The following is a 16014-nucleotide window of genomic DNA, read 5'->3' as shown; positions in this document are numbered from 1 at the left end:
GGATAGTACATTTTTTTTCTTTCAATTTATTGTCTCCTAGATCTTTGAGCAAGTCTTTGGTACGTTGCAACAACTCAAAATTCATGCATTAAACCAAATGAACAGGAACCAATGCAGTGAAATAGTCCTGTATGCTAGGCAAAAATAAATAGGCAGAGTTGGGGACAAAACAAAGATGCCTGTATTCGGAAGAATACACAGACCTAAGGACAAAGAAGGATGTGAGATACAATGAGAGATGTTACAGAAGCACCTTCTAGCCAAAGCTAATCATGCAGGGCAGGAAACGACGGTCAAAGGATGGAAGCTGAAGCCAGTATACGCTCGTGAAACAGACCAATGACCTTGAGTACATTCTCAGTACTTATTGCAGTCCACATGAAGAATGAACAAAGAAGATGAGAGCATTTACATCTGTATGAGAATTTAGTTCCCATTTGAAGAAATTAATATACCTTTAGCATGTATCAAGCATTCAATCACACTGTCAAATGTTTAGACTGACTTAGTGACACTATCAAAAATACTACCTCCCAAACCACTGGAATTTGAGGGTTTAAAATAATTAAAACTCGGTTTGCTTTTTAAAATCACTGTATTTTAACGCTTTTGAATTTTAAACAGTATTAAGACACATTAAGTATTAAACACATCAACAGCTGGAAAAAAGTAAATTTGAATGCAACCAGACATTTTTAAAAGAAATCTTGCCTCAGAAAGGTAAAATAACAAAATTTCTGCCTCTCTTCTTTCTAAATAAGTTAATAAGATATTAAGTTATTCCTATGTGTAAGGTAATATAATTCTAATCAATAGTGATAATAAATTAATAAGAATGACATCTTTGAAGCAAAGTTCCAAAGTTCAGAAAAAATACATCAATTTTCCAAAAATAACTATATAACTAATACATACAAAACTGAGGTTGAGAATATTTTCTAGAACATATATCCACTTACTTACCGGAGAACGGGTCTGAGGTTGTGAATTCATTGTTTGAGGGGCTTGAGGATATACCAATGTGGTTGGACCTGCATTCTGTCCAGAGGGATAAGGGGTCTGTCAAAGAATAGTAAGAATATTCTCTTTTACAAATTTATGGCATGTTATGACAAATACAAGATATTGGGAGAAAAAAAAGGCTTATGAGTGATTATACTTGTTATTTTGAGTTCTATTAAAACAGTAACTCGACTGCACTCTCCAGTAATTCAGACATTAACAACCAAAAAACTAGACACTATTATCTGAAACCATGAGTGCAAGGAGGAACAGCTTTAAATAAATGTACCTGCTAGCACTAGCAGCTAAACAGAAGCAGGAATGGATCCTCCACCACAAGATTCCATTCCCTCTTGTAATCATAGAAGCCAAGATAACACAAAACCTTGAACAGGTAAGTGCTCTATATCCTTACCAAGCACACTTCCATAAGACCCTGAATGCCTAATAATCCTAAGAGGAAAATGACCACTACTGGGAGGCTTGATAAGGAAGGAAAGGCATAGAAGACCACCTTCTCAAAAGTGCAGAAATATGACTTCCCACACCTGAACAGCAATTAAACAGTCACCAAACCCTTTCAGAGGGTCACAAGAGGAGGGCCTTGATTCTGTACCACCTACCAACATCATTCTATAAAAATCTCAAGCCCAGCCTAAACAATAGTCATGCAAATCCTTATCTGAACTGTGCACTGCATATAACAAAATTCTTACTGACAGCAAGAAGTAAAAAATACTAAATCGTTTAGAAATCCCATTAAATTGTCTAACAGTGTAGCCAGGCACCTGAAATCCTAGCTACTCAGGAGACTGAGATCTGAGGACTGCAGTTCGAAGCCAACCCCAAGCAGAAAAGTCTGTGAGACGCTTATCTCCAATTAACTACCAAAAGGCTGGAAGTAGAGCTGTGGGCTAAGTGGTAGAGCACCTAGACTTGAGCAAAAAAGCTCTAAGACAGCATCCCTGAATTCAAGCCGCCCCAGGACTGGCACAAATGTTTGAGAGAGAGAGAGAGAGAGAGAGAGAGAGAGAGAGAGAGAGAGAGAGAGAGAGAGAGAGAGAGAGAGAGAGAGAGAGAGAATAGAGAGAGAGCCAGGCACTGGTGGCTCATGCCTATAATCCTAATCAGAAGGCTGAGATCTGAGAAATGCAGTTCAAAGCCAGTCTGGGCAGCAAAGTCCATGAGACTCTTATCTCCAATAAACCACCAGAAAACTGGAAATGGTACTATGGCTCAAGTGGTAGAGTGCTTGCCTTGAGCTGAAGGATAGCGCCCAGGCCCAGAGTTCAAACGCCACGACTGACCAAAAAAAAAAAAAAAGAATATATACACATACACACACACACACACACACACACACACACACACGCACGCACGCACGCACGCACGCACACGCACATATTCTAACAGTATAATAATAAAAAACAAATCTCATGTTTAGCATTTTTCTAGAATGTGGAGTGGATATTTTCACACATATATCCAAGTACTGTAAATAATACGATTCAATAAACTAACAGACTGATCTAATACTTTCAGCTAAGAAAAACTGTAAACAGAATGCTGGCATTTATTTCTTCTTAATAAATCCAGTTACCTTTTTCTCTTTTGAAATAACCACAGGCTCATATTTACATGGTATATATACTGAATCTCAAAAAGAAAAACACTAAAATGCCAAAAAAAATAAGCCATAATGACTCATTAACTGCTTTCCAGATAGATGAACGTAGTATGATCATTAAGTAAGCTTAGGATTCTGAGTGTTCTTTTATTCAAGGCCCACAGACTAGATAAAACAGCATCATAATATCATAGTAAGTCACATTGTACACACTGAAGACTCAATTCCATTGCCTTGTAGCATAAACATTTAGTACAAGATGAGTAAATCTAACTTACAATGTTACCATGATTTAACACTAACACAAAATCCAACAAGTGAGTTATTTTCATTTCAAACACATATACAATATGATCTCATAAAGAAGAAAAAAATGTTTCTATACAAAGTTTTAATATATAAATCAGTCAATGATGGTTCTGACTCCCTAAAAATGACTTTGTTTAGAATACAAGTTAAAATGGTATGATACAAAATTATTTTCTGGATAATAAGAAAGCTATTTTCTGGGGGCTGGGAATCTGTCTTAGTGGCAGAGTGCTTGCCTAGCATGCATGAGGCCCTGGGTTCAATTCCTCAGTACCATATAAACAAACAAAAAAAATTGTTTTCTAAAATTTTTAGAAAAGCTAAAGGGGCTGCCCCTTTTAAAAAAGATCTAGGGCTGGGAAGGTGGCTCAGTGGTAGAGTGCTTGCCTTGCATGCATGAGGCCCTGGGTTCAATTCCTCAGCACCACATATGCAGAAAAGGCCGGAAGTGGTGCTGTGGCTCAAGTGGTAGAGTGCTCGCCTTGAGCTAAAGAGCTGAGGGACAGTGTCCAGGCCTAGAACTCAGGTCCCACGACCAACAAAATAAATAAACAAACAAACAAACATGCTTTTTAAAAAATCTATTTTCTTTCCCTTTTTTGATAGCAAAGCTTTCATCTTCACATTAAAGATAGTATAATAGTACTGGGTATATATTCCAAATTATTAGGGAATACACAATAATGGATCACCATTACGATTTTCTTATCTTGTGATATTAAGGGTAGTATGAAACTAAAACAAAACAAAAACTAAACAAGTTATATTTAATTATATTTATATCACTGAGCTGGTTAAATAAACACGATGCCTGATGTATAATGTGACTCCCATAGAACTTAATCTGCTCAAAATACACAGACATCAAGCCAAACCAATCACATGAGACAGGTTCAGAAAACAGCCAAGTCACCTACTCACAACCCTTCACTTCCAATTTCTAGTAACTAAGTAGTAATGGATGCTTGACCATAATACTTGGCTTCTCCCATTCTTTCCATAAGTTACAGTTTCCTAAAAAAAACATGTCCTAAGTAACACCATACAGTTTATGATAAAGCACAATCTAAGCATCATATGGTTTTTCCCCAACCATGGCCAATACACCAAGGTCCTAATATACAACAATGAATGCAAATGAAAACAGAAGGCTGGCACATGCCAACCCTACTAGGACCCCTCACTTCAGAAATAAGTTGCTCTAGCTGACCTACTGGTGAAGGTATATAGAATTGTCATCATAGCTTGGGCTTTGTGGACATAATTAATATATTCCCTTGATTTTCATTCTAATGCATCACGAATGTGAAGGTCAATGTTCTTGATCTAATAAAAAAAAAGCTTCAGAGTAAAATTGCTTTACATTGTCTGTCCTTTGAATATGCTAATTAGCAATGTTTTCAGTAGTGGAAAAAAAGTACAGAAAAACATTTTACACAAGTTGGAATGATATAAACACAAAAATGTAAGATACTTATATGAGTGATGAACACTGGTTCAGCAGTAGAGTACTTTAAAGTTCAAGAATCTGAATTCAAAACCCAGGACCAATCTCCCTCCCCTCCAAAAAAAGAAGAAAAAAGGATACTCATCAGTAATCCAACAAATCTGTGCCTTTTCATGTTTCATTTGCTTTGTTTTCTGGTGTGGTTCTAGTGCCTGAATTCAGAACCTCCTGCTCTCACTTAGCTTTTTTCACTGAAAAGCTGACTCTGCCATTTAAGCCATACTTCCACTTCCACTTCTTTTGCTGGTTAGAGATAAAGAGACTTTTCTGCCTGGGCTGGTTTTGAACTGTGATCCTCAGATTTCAGCCTCTGAGTAGCTAGGATTACAGACATACTATAATGGTGCCTGGCTTTTGGTAATTTTTTTAAGAGCACTGGAACTCATAGAAATAAGGTTGAAGAAGATATGATTCCTTTGCAAAAAAAAGATTTACAGCTCACTGAACAATGTTTTACATTACTGAACAATGTAAAAAAATGTTACAAAGAGTCAGAACAATATGTCAGAATGTACAACAAAGAAGAAATTTTTCCTCTGAGAAGTTTTCCAGGTTTTCCAACAGTTGATAGATAGTTCACCAAATGATGAATGATTAGCTTGCAGTTACCTATGAAAGGAGAGAGGCAACATCATATGTAGGCAAAACAGAACATAAACAAAAGCACAAAAACCTGAAAAAGGAAGGCATGTCTACTGAACCATGAACAGGTCAGTAATAACAAAGGAAAGAAGTGGATGGGTCAGAGTGAGATAAGGTGAATTCAGAAAATGAGATTAAGTTCTTTAGTAAAGTTAAGTACTTAATGATGTGTCAAATAAGGTATTACCACGAAAGCATCAGATTAAGAATGTGCAGAGCAGTAGTATCAGATACATTTAATAATGAGAAGTTACAATAACAGGAGTCCCAGAGAAGACACTGATGTCACAATACCAGATAGAAAGCTACTCCAATATTCTAGGTACATCATAACAGGGCCAAGAGAAAGAAGGGAGATTTAGGAGATAATTAGTATACTGAAAGAGAACTTTCTCAGCAACCAGATATAAGGTGAGAAGTTGACATCCAAAGGTGCCAAGCCCCATTCCCACCTCATCTCAGATGCCATTACCATGAAGCCACATTCATCAATTTCCCTAAAGAACACCAAGTTTATCTTTCTCTTTTGACCTTTCCAAATTTTTTCTCTGCTTCAGACTTCAGAAATTGGTATTTGTATTACATCAGAACTTTTAGCTGTACAAAATGTAGAATAATTACATGTGTAGATATCAGTCAACCAACAAATTCCATTTGGTGATGATATAAATTCTTTTTAACATGCTGTGGAAAAGGCATTTCACAAAAGTCAATAGCTTTCTATGATGAAACAACTCAAAAAACTAGAAAGAGAAAAGACCCATCCTAGATATAATAAACATCATTTAGGAACAACTCCCAGAAAACATCAAGCTCAAAGAAAAAGATCTGAGCATTTTCATTTAAGCTAAGGAACAAGGCCAGACACCATAGTGGCTCATGCCTTTAATATGAGCAACTCTGAAGGCAGAGTAGTCAAGAGGAACATTTTGCAGTGCTAGCCTGAAAAAAATTTGAGAACTTATCTCAATAATAACCAAAACAACTGGCTGCCGGTGGCTCGTGCCTGTAATCCTAGATACTCATGGGTCTGAGATCTGAGGATCATAGTTCAAAGACAGCCTGCACAGAAAAGTCCATGAGACTCTTACCTCCAAATAACCAGCAAAATATAAAAAGCAGATCTGAGACTCAAATGTCAGGGTGTTAGCTTTGGGCAAAAAAGCTCAGTGTGTGCCAATGCCCTGAGGTCAAGCCCAAGATGGGCATACACATAAAAACAAATAATATTCGAAGTATATAGCCAGGACACCAATAAAAAATAGTAATAATCAAAGCATATGGCTCACACTGTAATTAATTATAACTGCTTAAGAGGCTGAGATCTGAGGATCTATTTAAAGCTAATCCAGGCAGGAAAATCCATGAGACTCTTATCTCTATTAACCAACAATAAGCTAGAATTGAAAATGTGGCTCAAGCGTGATAGAGTGCCAGCCTTGAGTAAACAAGCTAAGGTACAGCACCCAGGCCCTGAGCTTAAGCACCGGTACTGGTCTGTATATATTATGTGTGTGCTCACAGGCGACAGAGAAGAGGGGGGAGAAGAGAGAGGAAAGAGAGGAGAGAAAGAGGGGTGGGAGAGAGAAGAGAAGAGAGAGAAAGAGAGAGAGAGAGAGAGACAGAGACAGAGACAGAGACAGAGACAGAGACAGAGACAGAGACAGAGACAGAGGGAAAAGCAAAAAAAGGCTAGAATCCAGGTACCAGTGGCTGTATTAGCCACTCAGGAGGCTGAGATCTAAGAATGGCAGTTCAAAGCCAGCCTGTGTAGAAAAGTGCCTGTGAGAAATCTCCAATTAACCACTTAAAAACCAGAAGTGGCACTTTGAGGCCTAGCCTTGAGTACCAAGAGACTGAGGCATAGCACCTAGGCCCTGAGTTCAAGTCTTACAAACAACAAAAAAGGCGGGGGGGGGGGGGGACAACTAGAAAAGAAGCTTAAGAGGTAGAGCACCTGACTAGCAAGCACAATGGTGGGATTTCAACCCCTGTAACACATTCCCCTGCCCCTAAGAAAAGTCAAAGTACAAAGGATATTCTTTCCTTTTACCATATCTATTCCACAATGACAATGACAGTGGAAGCTCTAACCAGAGCAAATAGGAAAGAAAATTAAGTAACCAATTTCTATATGGGAAGAGAGAAATTATGTCTACTCACTGATAATACAATTTTATATGAAGAAAATCCTTAGGTAGCTGCTCAGTGTTAGAATACCTTGTCTAGCATATGCAACGCCTTGGGCTCAATCCTCAATATGCAAAGAAAAAAGGAAAAGAGAAGGAGGAAAGAGAGAAGGAAAGGAGAAAACAAAGAAAAAGAGAAAACACGGGGGAGGGAGGAAAGAAGGAAAAGAAAATATAAGAGGAGAAAAAGGAGGAAGAGAGGGGAAGGGAAGAAGGGTGGTATTCTAATATTTCACCTACAAAAAATGTTAGAAATAATTTTAGGAAAATAACAGAACACAAACTAAACACACAAAAGTCAATGCAGAAATGCAACTGTCTGAAAAAGAAAATCCCATGTATAAAGCATCAAAAACAGTTAAAACCTTAGCAAGTAACTAAACCAAGAAACTTTAAAGACTAGTACAATGAGCCTATAAAACATTGGTGAAAGCAAGAGGAGAACACAAACAAATGGAAGAATATTCCCTATTCATATATTGGAAGACAATATTACCAAGATGCCAACACTACTCAAAATGAACTATTTATTCAATGTAATCCCTGTTAAATGCCTACTGTTGTATTCTCCAGAAGTAGAAAGAACCATCTGAATATTTTATGAACTATCAAGGGATGCTGAATATGTGACACAGACTAAGAAGAACAAAGCTGGATATCTCACAGCTCCCAATTTGAAAATTACAAATCTACAAAAATAGGGGGCTGGGAAGGTGGCTCAGTGGTAGACCGCTTGTCTTGCATGCATGAGGCCCTGGGTTAAATTCCTCAGCACCACATAAGCAAAAAGAAAAAAGCCGGAAGTGGCGCTGTGGCTCAAGTGGTAGAGTGCTAGCCTTGAGCTGAAGAGCTGAGGGACAGCACCCAGGCCCAGAGTTCAGGCCCCACAAGTGGACCCAAAACAAACAAACAAACAAAAATAAGAACAGAATAGTGCTGGCATCAAGAGACAAACATACCAATGAAACAGAATAAACATAAAATAAAAATACAAACATACGGTAAAATGGTTTTGAAAAGAATACAAAGATCATACAAGAAAGAAGTATACTTTATTTTAAACAACTGGTGCTGGGGAAAACCAGATATGCAGAAATAAAAGAGTAAAGCAGCTGGGCACCAGTGGCTCATGCCTATAATAGTAGCTACTCAGAAGGTTGAGATCTGAGGATCATAGTTCAAAGCTAGCCCAAGACTTGTATTTCCAATTAACCATCAGAAAACCAGAAGTGGTATTGTGGCTCAAGTGTTAAGAGTGCTGGCCTTGAGCTGAAGAGCTCATGGACAGTGTCCAGGCCCAGCAGTCAAGGCCCATGACTAAAGAAAGAAAAAGAAAAGAAGAAGAAGAAGAAGAGAAAAGAAAAGCAGGCAAGTAGAGGCAGGGCTCCGTGGCACTGTTTATACACAATCAGTCTAGGTACCCATGGAATAGATAAAAACGTGACACACACACACACATACACACACACAAACACGCAGAAATATTATTCAGGCATAAAGAAGAACAAATTGTGTTCTTTGGAAGAAAATAGATGGAAGTAGAGATCATCAGGTTAAGCAAAATAGCCAGACTTAAGATAAATTTTAACATATTTTCTTTTTTGGGTCCGGTCGTGGGGACTGAACTCTGGGCCTAGGTACTGTCCCTCAGCTCTTCAGCTCAAGGCTAGCACTCTACCACTTGAGCCACAGCGTCACTTCCGGCTTTTTTTTTCTGCTTATGTGGTGCTGAGGAATCGAACCCAGGACCTCATGTATGCAAGGCAAGCACTCTACCACCGAGCCACCTTTCCAGCTCCAAATTTTAACATATTTTCTATTGTGTGAAATTTAGATTAAACAAAAACCAAAACCAAACATGAATATAGATGGGACTATCTGTGATAAAGAACCAGAGGTAGAAAAGAAGGAAGATAAGACAAGGTATTGGGGAGGAAGGAACATTTGTGAATGTGATCAAATGTGAAGAAGCGTGTGTGAAAAAAAATCACAATGAAGCAAAATATTATGTACCACTTACTCAATCCTAATAAAAATGGTTTGATAATCTAGACAGTTAGTACTGTTGAAGGACTTGGAAAAGTTCACAGATCAACCTCACTGTCATTTCCAGATGGTGTCAAAGTCATTGCTTTAACATTCTCAGGGGTTTTTCTCAGATTTCAGCTTTGCCTAAAATTTGAATTTTGCAATTTTTTTAAAGCAGAATTACTAAAGAAATAAATTGTCCAAATAAATGCAGTGAGAATCAAACAAAAGCTTTTAATAATATTAGGTGCTAATATTTAATAATACTAATTAAGGCCTTCAGTAAGTCCTGGCTCTTAGTAATTATGATTCCAATATTATGAACTGATACAAAAAAGCTCAGGAAAAGTTAGGTGCTGGTGGCTCTCACCTGTAATCCTACCTACTTAGGAGGCTGAGATCTGAAGATAGAGGTTCAAAGCCAGTCCAGGCAGGAAAGTCCTTGGAGACTCTTATCTCCAATTACCCACCAGAAAACCAGAAGTGGCACTGTTGCTCAAGTGGTAGAGTGCTCACCTTGAGCTGAAGAGCCCAGGCCCAGTGTTCGAATCCCACAACTGACACCCCCCCCAAAAAAAAAAGCTCAGGGGAAAAAAAAATTCCTATCATGAGAGACAGTAGGGTTTCTCTTCTCTCCAGCTGACTAAACTTTTTTTCTGTACCAGTTTAATTTTTCCAAGTAATAGAATAAATGCATTTTCTTTTTTAAAAAATCCTAGAAATGTGATAGTGAAATGTGATGCCACATTAGACATTTATTACCTAGAATTAATTTTCAGAAAACTCCACAAGTACTCTAACAAAGAAAATGCCATATACATTTACTGAGCACTCAGCATTTGCCAAGGTTTGGCATCTGCCAATTTTTCTGACTCAATCTTTCTATTACTTTATGTAGGTACAGTTATTTCCATTTAACAAATAGCAAAACATCCACTTAAGCCAGGTGAGGGTAGCTCACACCTGTAATCCTAACTCTCAGGAGGCTGAGATCTGAGGATCACGGTTCAAAGCCAGCCCTGGCAGGAAACTCCGTGAGACTCTTATATCCAATAAACCACTAGAAAACCAGTGCAGTGGCTCAAGCAGCAAAGCGCTCGCCTTGAGCTGAAGAGCACAGGGACAGCACGCCCAGGCCCAGAGTCCAAGCCCCACAACCAATATAAAAAAAACAAACAAAAAAATCCACATAAAGGTTTAACTCAAGATCTCACAACCAGTTTTCTATTTTCTAAATGAAATTTCACTAACTATAATGCAGTATCTATACCATGCCTCTCACCCTCACTTAAGTGTTTCTAAGGCAGGCCCTCATTATGTGGCCCAGGCTGACCTCAAATTTTCAGTCCTCCTGCCTCTACCTCCTGAGTGCTGGGATTACTGTGGGAAACACCATTGCGCCTAGCTCTATAATGCCGTATACTCTTTGTTTTCTTTCTTTCTTTCTTTCTTTCTGTCTGTCTGTCATAGGGCCTGAACTCTGGGCCTGGGCGCTGTCCCTCAGCTCTTCAGCTCAAGGCTAGCGCTCTACCACTTGAGCCACAGCACCACTTCCAGCTTTTTCTGCTTATGTGGTCGTAAGGAATTGAACCCAGGAAGGCAAGCATTCTTACCACTGAGCCACCTTCCCAGGTCCCCGTATACTCTTTTTACCAGAGTTTATAGTTGGATGTAAGTAAGGGTGGAAGCTAAAATGAATATACAAAGAATGTATAATCAATCTCTTTTTAGTTAGGTTAGCAAAAAGAAAATTTCTCTGCAATGTTAATATAATTCAATTTCTAAGCTGCACTCACGGGTTCTTGAGTGCTACAGTAAAGAGGTTGTTCATTTCTAATGGAATCTATTTTCAACATCAGGGACCATCTTAATAGAATCAAAAAGGGCTGAGGTAAATATTATCCACAAGTACAACTCTTACTTAATTATGGCTTTTGGAATTTTTGGTTTTGTTTTGTGCCAGTCCTGGGGCTTAAACTTGGGGTCTAGGTGGTGCCTTTGAGCTTTTTTGCTCAAGGCTAGCACTCTAACAGTTGAACCACAGCTCCATTTCTGGTTTTTTTAGTAGTTAATTGGAGAACCTCACAGGATTTCCTGCCTGGACTGGCTTCAAATCACAAACCTCAGATCTCAGCCTCCAGAGTAACTGGGATTATAGGTGTGAGCCACAGGTACCCTGCAGGACCTTACCTTTGGGGGGATGGGGGGGAGGCGGGGAGCTAAGGGCCTTAAATCAACTATTTTGTTTTTTTTTGTTATTGTTGTTGTTAAGCTTGTACATATAAAATAAACTGTGTTAAGCTTGTACATATAATATAAACTATCATTAAATTTTACAATAATGTTAACAGTACCAGTCACAAAAGACTTCTCTATTAACCCAAATACAACAATCACACTGCAAAGTCAAATGGTAATATTTTTGGAAATTTTCATTTAGAGCTAATTTTCATTCATTAAGGATTGAGAATTGACTATTTATCAGGTATTACTAATCATATAGCAACTTCTTTTGCTGCTTCAAAAAGTTTGAAAACCACTCTACTTGAGCTTTATAATCCATAAAGATTTGATTGCATGGAATCTGTTACTCACTTGAATTGAAGGAATAATTATACAGTATCTGTCAAGCTATTATTTGGTTCAATCACCAAAATAAGTTAGCATATATTATCAATACTACAAAAAGAACTTGAGTACAAACCAGGATGCAAGTGAATTACCAATAAAAAGTTTAATTAGGGTGGGGGGGAGAGGATGGGAAGGGATGAGAAGGGGAAACAAAGGAGGAGTCTACAATGCTTGATAAGAAATGTACTCATTATCTTGCCCATGTAATTGTAACCCCTCTGTACAGTATTTTCACAATAAAAATAAATAAATAAAAACAAAAAGTTTAATTATACAGAACTTGAGGGGAAAGGGGTGAAAAAGTGCAGCAGTGGAGCTCACTTGATACTTATGAAAGTGAACTATACAACTTGTAGGTGGAGATGGGAGAGACTGAGAAAGAGTGAGGGAACAGAAAATACTGTACAAAAGGAAATGTGCTCATTACCTGACTCAGATAATTTTAATCCCTCTGTAGATCATCTTTATCATAAGAATAAAGTAATTTTTTAAAGTTAACTATCCATATCTCATAAGCTACTAGAGAGAAAGGGCTTTTCAATTAAGAAGGTCAACTTTTTCTAATAAGAAAGGTCCAATGGGGGCTGGGAAGGTGGCTCAGTGGTAGAGTGCTTGCCTCGCATGCATGAGGCCCTGGTTTTGATTCCTCAGCACCACACAGAAAAACAACAATAGCAATAACCAAACCATGTTTCAACCACATTATTAAAAAAAAAAAAAAAAAAGAGAAGAAAGAAAGGCCCAATCCTAGCTACTCAGGAGGCTGACATCTGAGGATCTAGGGCTAAAACCAGTCTAGGCCTACAAATCCGTAAGACTCTTACATTGAATTAGCCAGTAAAAAGTCAAAAAGTAAAGGTGTTGTTCAAGGATAAGAGAGTCAGCCTTGAGTTCAAGCCCCAAAATAGGATAACATATGATTCTGATGGTATTTGAGAACCACTGTCTCTTTCTTATTGTTGAATGGCAACACTGTATGGAGAAAAGTAACACTGTTTACAGGTACCACCATTTCTGTGTTCTTTGTAAGCAGCTCAAAATTTAAACACTGCAGTCTTCACTGAACAATGATGAATTTATCCAATAGGATGGTGTTTGTAATACACCAGTTCTCAGAAAACTATTCACCCCTTAGCTTTATTCTACAATATGACAACCCAGCTCACACTCTAATGCCAAGACAAGTTTCTCCAAGACTGAAAGTTAGTTCAAACATCATAGGCCAAAGGGGAGGGCTAAATGTTGATTCCCTAAGTCCCCATAGCAATAACACTGTTGTCACTTTACTTACAGCCATAAGAATAGAAATCCCTGCAATTATGAGCATCCAGACCAGGTCATGTGTATTTCTTCATCTAGCTGTTTGTTTATATCTTTAAAACATCCTTTGCAATAAGCTTGTAAAATATGTCTCCCTGAGTTCTGTGAGCCTCAATTACAAACTGATCAAATCTTAGGAGGATTTAAGAATTATAATTTATAGCCTGAATTTAGTAGCAGGGTGCAGGTGGCTCATGCCTATAATCTTTTGCTACTCAGGAGGTTGAGATGTGAGGTTGCAATTTGAAGCCAGCTTGGGCAGGAATGTCTATGAGACTCTTATCTCCAATTAACAACCAAAAGAAGCTGGAAGGAGAGTTGTGGCTTAAGTGGTAGAACACTAGCCTCAGACCCCAGCTTCAAACTCCAGGACTGGCACAAAAAAATAAAATTAAAAAACTAAACAGTTATGTAATACCCAGATGATAGAATGTGTTCAAATTAGGAGAAAAATCCTATACATGGGTGTAAGAAGAAAACTATGTTGTCAAAGTACAGTAGAAAAAACTCAAGAGGGTTTTTTAAAACACAGATCTGAAGTCTAAAGCATGGATTGTGGAGCATTTCAGATTTTAGGATTAAGGATTTTCAACCAGTAAATTCTATTCAATTATTTCATAATCCAAAAATCTCTCAAGTATAAAACACTTCAGGCTCAAATATTTCAGATATTCGACTTTACAAAACTTCAGCAATTAAATCAGCATAGAACTGGCAGATGACAAACAGAAAAGAACAGGTAACAGAAATAAACCTTCACACATATGGTCTGATGATTTTTGACAAGTATGACAAGATTAGTCAATGGAAAATGACAGAGTTTTCAACAAAGAGTGCTCAAAAACTGAACATCCATGCCAGGGACTCACATTCCTAGCTACTCAGCAGGCTTAGATCTGAGGATCATGATTCAAAGCCTGCCTGGGCAGGAAAGTCCATGAGACTCCTATCTCCAATTAATCACCAGAAAACCAGAAGTGGCGCTGTGGCTCAAGTGAAAGAGCACTGGCCTTGAGCTGAAGAGCTCAAGGACTGAACAAATCAACAACAAAAAACATCCAATTCAGAAAAGAAAGAAGGGCTGGGTGTAACTCAGCAGCAAAGCATTTGCCTGGCAAGTAAAATGTCCTGGATTTGTTCCCTAGTACAAGGAAGGAAGGAAGGAAGGAAGGAAAGAAGGAAGGAAGGAGGGAGGGAGGGAGGGAGGGAGGGAGGGAGGGAGGGAGGTCAAGTGGGCAGGGGGGCAAGGGGGCAGGGGGGCAGGGGGGCAGGCTGTTGGTCTTCCTCCAAGAGTGGTTAAAGCTATAATCATAGTTACATAGGACACGTTGTGATCACAGTTTAAACCAACGGGCAGAAAAGTACACAAGACTATCTCAAATGAACCAGCTACAAAAGCTAAACAGGATATATATGGCACAAGTGATAGAACACCAACTATGAGCAAAAAAGCTGAGCAATAGCTCAGGCTCTAATAGAATACCAACTATGAGCAAAAAAGCTGAGCAAGAGCTCAGGCTCCTAAGTTCAGTACACCAAAAACAAAAATATACCTGGAAATCCAAATTACTAAGAAAGATGGAGAAATATCATAAAGATCACAGTTCGAGGTCTGCCAGGCAAAAACTGAGCAAAAAATGAGATCAAATGAATACAACAGATGTGGAGATAGAACTATGAAATCCTCCCGTGTAACTAATTTAAGCTTCCACGTAACTAATTTAAGAACCCATTTCAATCAACAAGTCAGACATGTTGGTTTCTTAAACAAAGCTATGCAGGAGGTATAAGTAAAAGGATTAAGGTCTAAGCCAAATTCAAGGCCAAAAGTGGCACTGTGGCTCAAGTGGCAGAATGCCAACCTTGAGCAGAAGCAGCTCAGGGACAGTATTTCAATTTTTATTTGGCAAATGTGTTAAATTTTGTCAGTAGAGGCACAGTAGAATATTGAAAAGAGGGTTTTGCTTCCTGGTTCCTATGGATTTGGAAAAGGCTCCTGCAGCACAGACAAGACTCATTAGATTTTGGTCCTGAGTTCAAGCCCCAGGACCAGGAAAAAAAAGAAAACATTCCTTTTTAATTCCTAATTAATTCTAGCTGAAACATTATATATAATTACATACTCTCGTGAAAAGGTATGGACAACTGCCCCGTGTAACTGATTGGGTTGTCATGTTATAAATTGCACTAAAAAGGCACATCAAAATTTGAAGTTAGCTGGGTGCCAATGGCTCACACCTGTAATCCTAGCAACTCCAGAGGCTGAAATCTGAGGATTGCGGTTCAAAGCCAGCCTAGGCATGAAAGTCTGTAAGACTCTTATCTCTGATTAACTACCAGAAAGTAGAGGGCTGGCCTTGAGATGAAGAGCTCAGGGACAATGCCCAGGCCCAGAGTAAAAGCCCCATGACCAAAAAAAAAAAAAGTTAACTGATAAAAGGATGGCAGTCATGGGCTGGGAAGGTGGCTCAGTGGTAGAACGCTTGCCTTGCATGCCTGAGGCCCTGGGTTCGATTCCTCAGCACCACATAAGCAAAAAGAAAAAAGCCGGAAGTGGCGCTGTGGCTCAAGTGGTAGAGCGCTAGCCTTGAGCTGAAGAGCTGAGGGACAGCGCCCAGGCCCAGAGTTCAGGCCCCACGACCGGACCCAAAAAAAAAAAAAGGATGGCAGTCATAGGATAATCAAGAGTAATAAGATTTGGCTCAAGTCCCATGACTGACTTAAAAAAGATTTGGAGTAACAAAGTCTTGGTTAATATA

At 38.6% G+C, this 16014-nt stretch overlaps 1 protein-coding gene across 17 annotated transcripts in view; it reads right to left on the bottom strand.

Moving 5' to 3' along the window:
- Window positions 1–16014, bottom strand: part of Eif4g3 (eukaryotic translation initiation factor 4 gamma 3) — a 234209-nt gene that overhangs the window by 171879 nt on the left and 46316 nt on the right. For all 17 annotated transcript variants that reach the window (XM_070037719.1, XM_070037734.1, XM_070037733.1 and 14 more), the window contains one exon: window positions 964–1059. In XM_070037719.1, the coding sequence (XP_069893820.1) occupies window positions 964–993 (30 nt within the window). In that variant the 5' untranslated portion in view covers window positions 994–1059. The remainder of the gene's footprint in view (window positions 1–963; window positions 1060–16014) is intronic.

The sequence above is a fragment of the Dipodomys merriami genome, unplaced genomic scaffold (assembly GCF_024711535.1).
Source record: "Dipodomys merriami isolate MVZ:Mamm:240054 unplaced genomic scaffold, mDipMer1.0.p SCAF_28, whole genome shotgun sequence".
In the NCBI taxonomy this organism is placed as follows: Eukaryota; Metazoa; Chordata; class Mammalia; order Rodentia; family Heteromyidae; genus Dipodomys; species Dipodomys merriami.
This window is presented reverse-complemented; position numbering and strand designations above follow the sequence as displayed.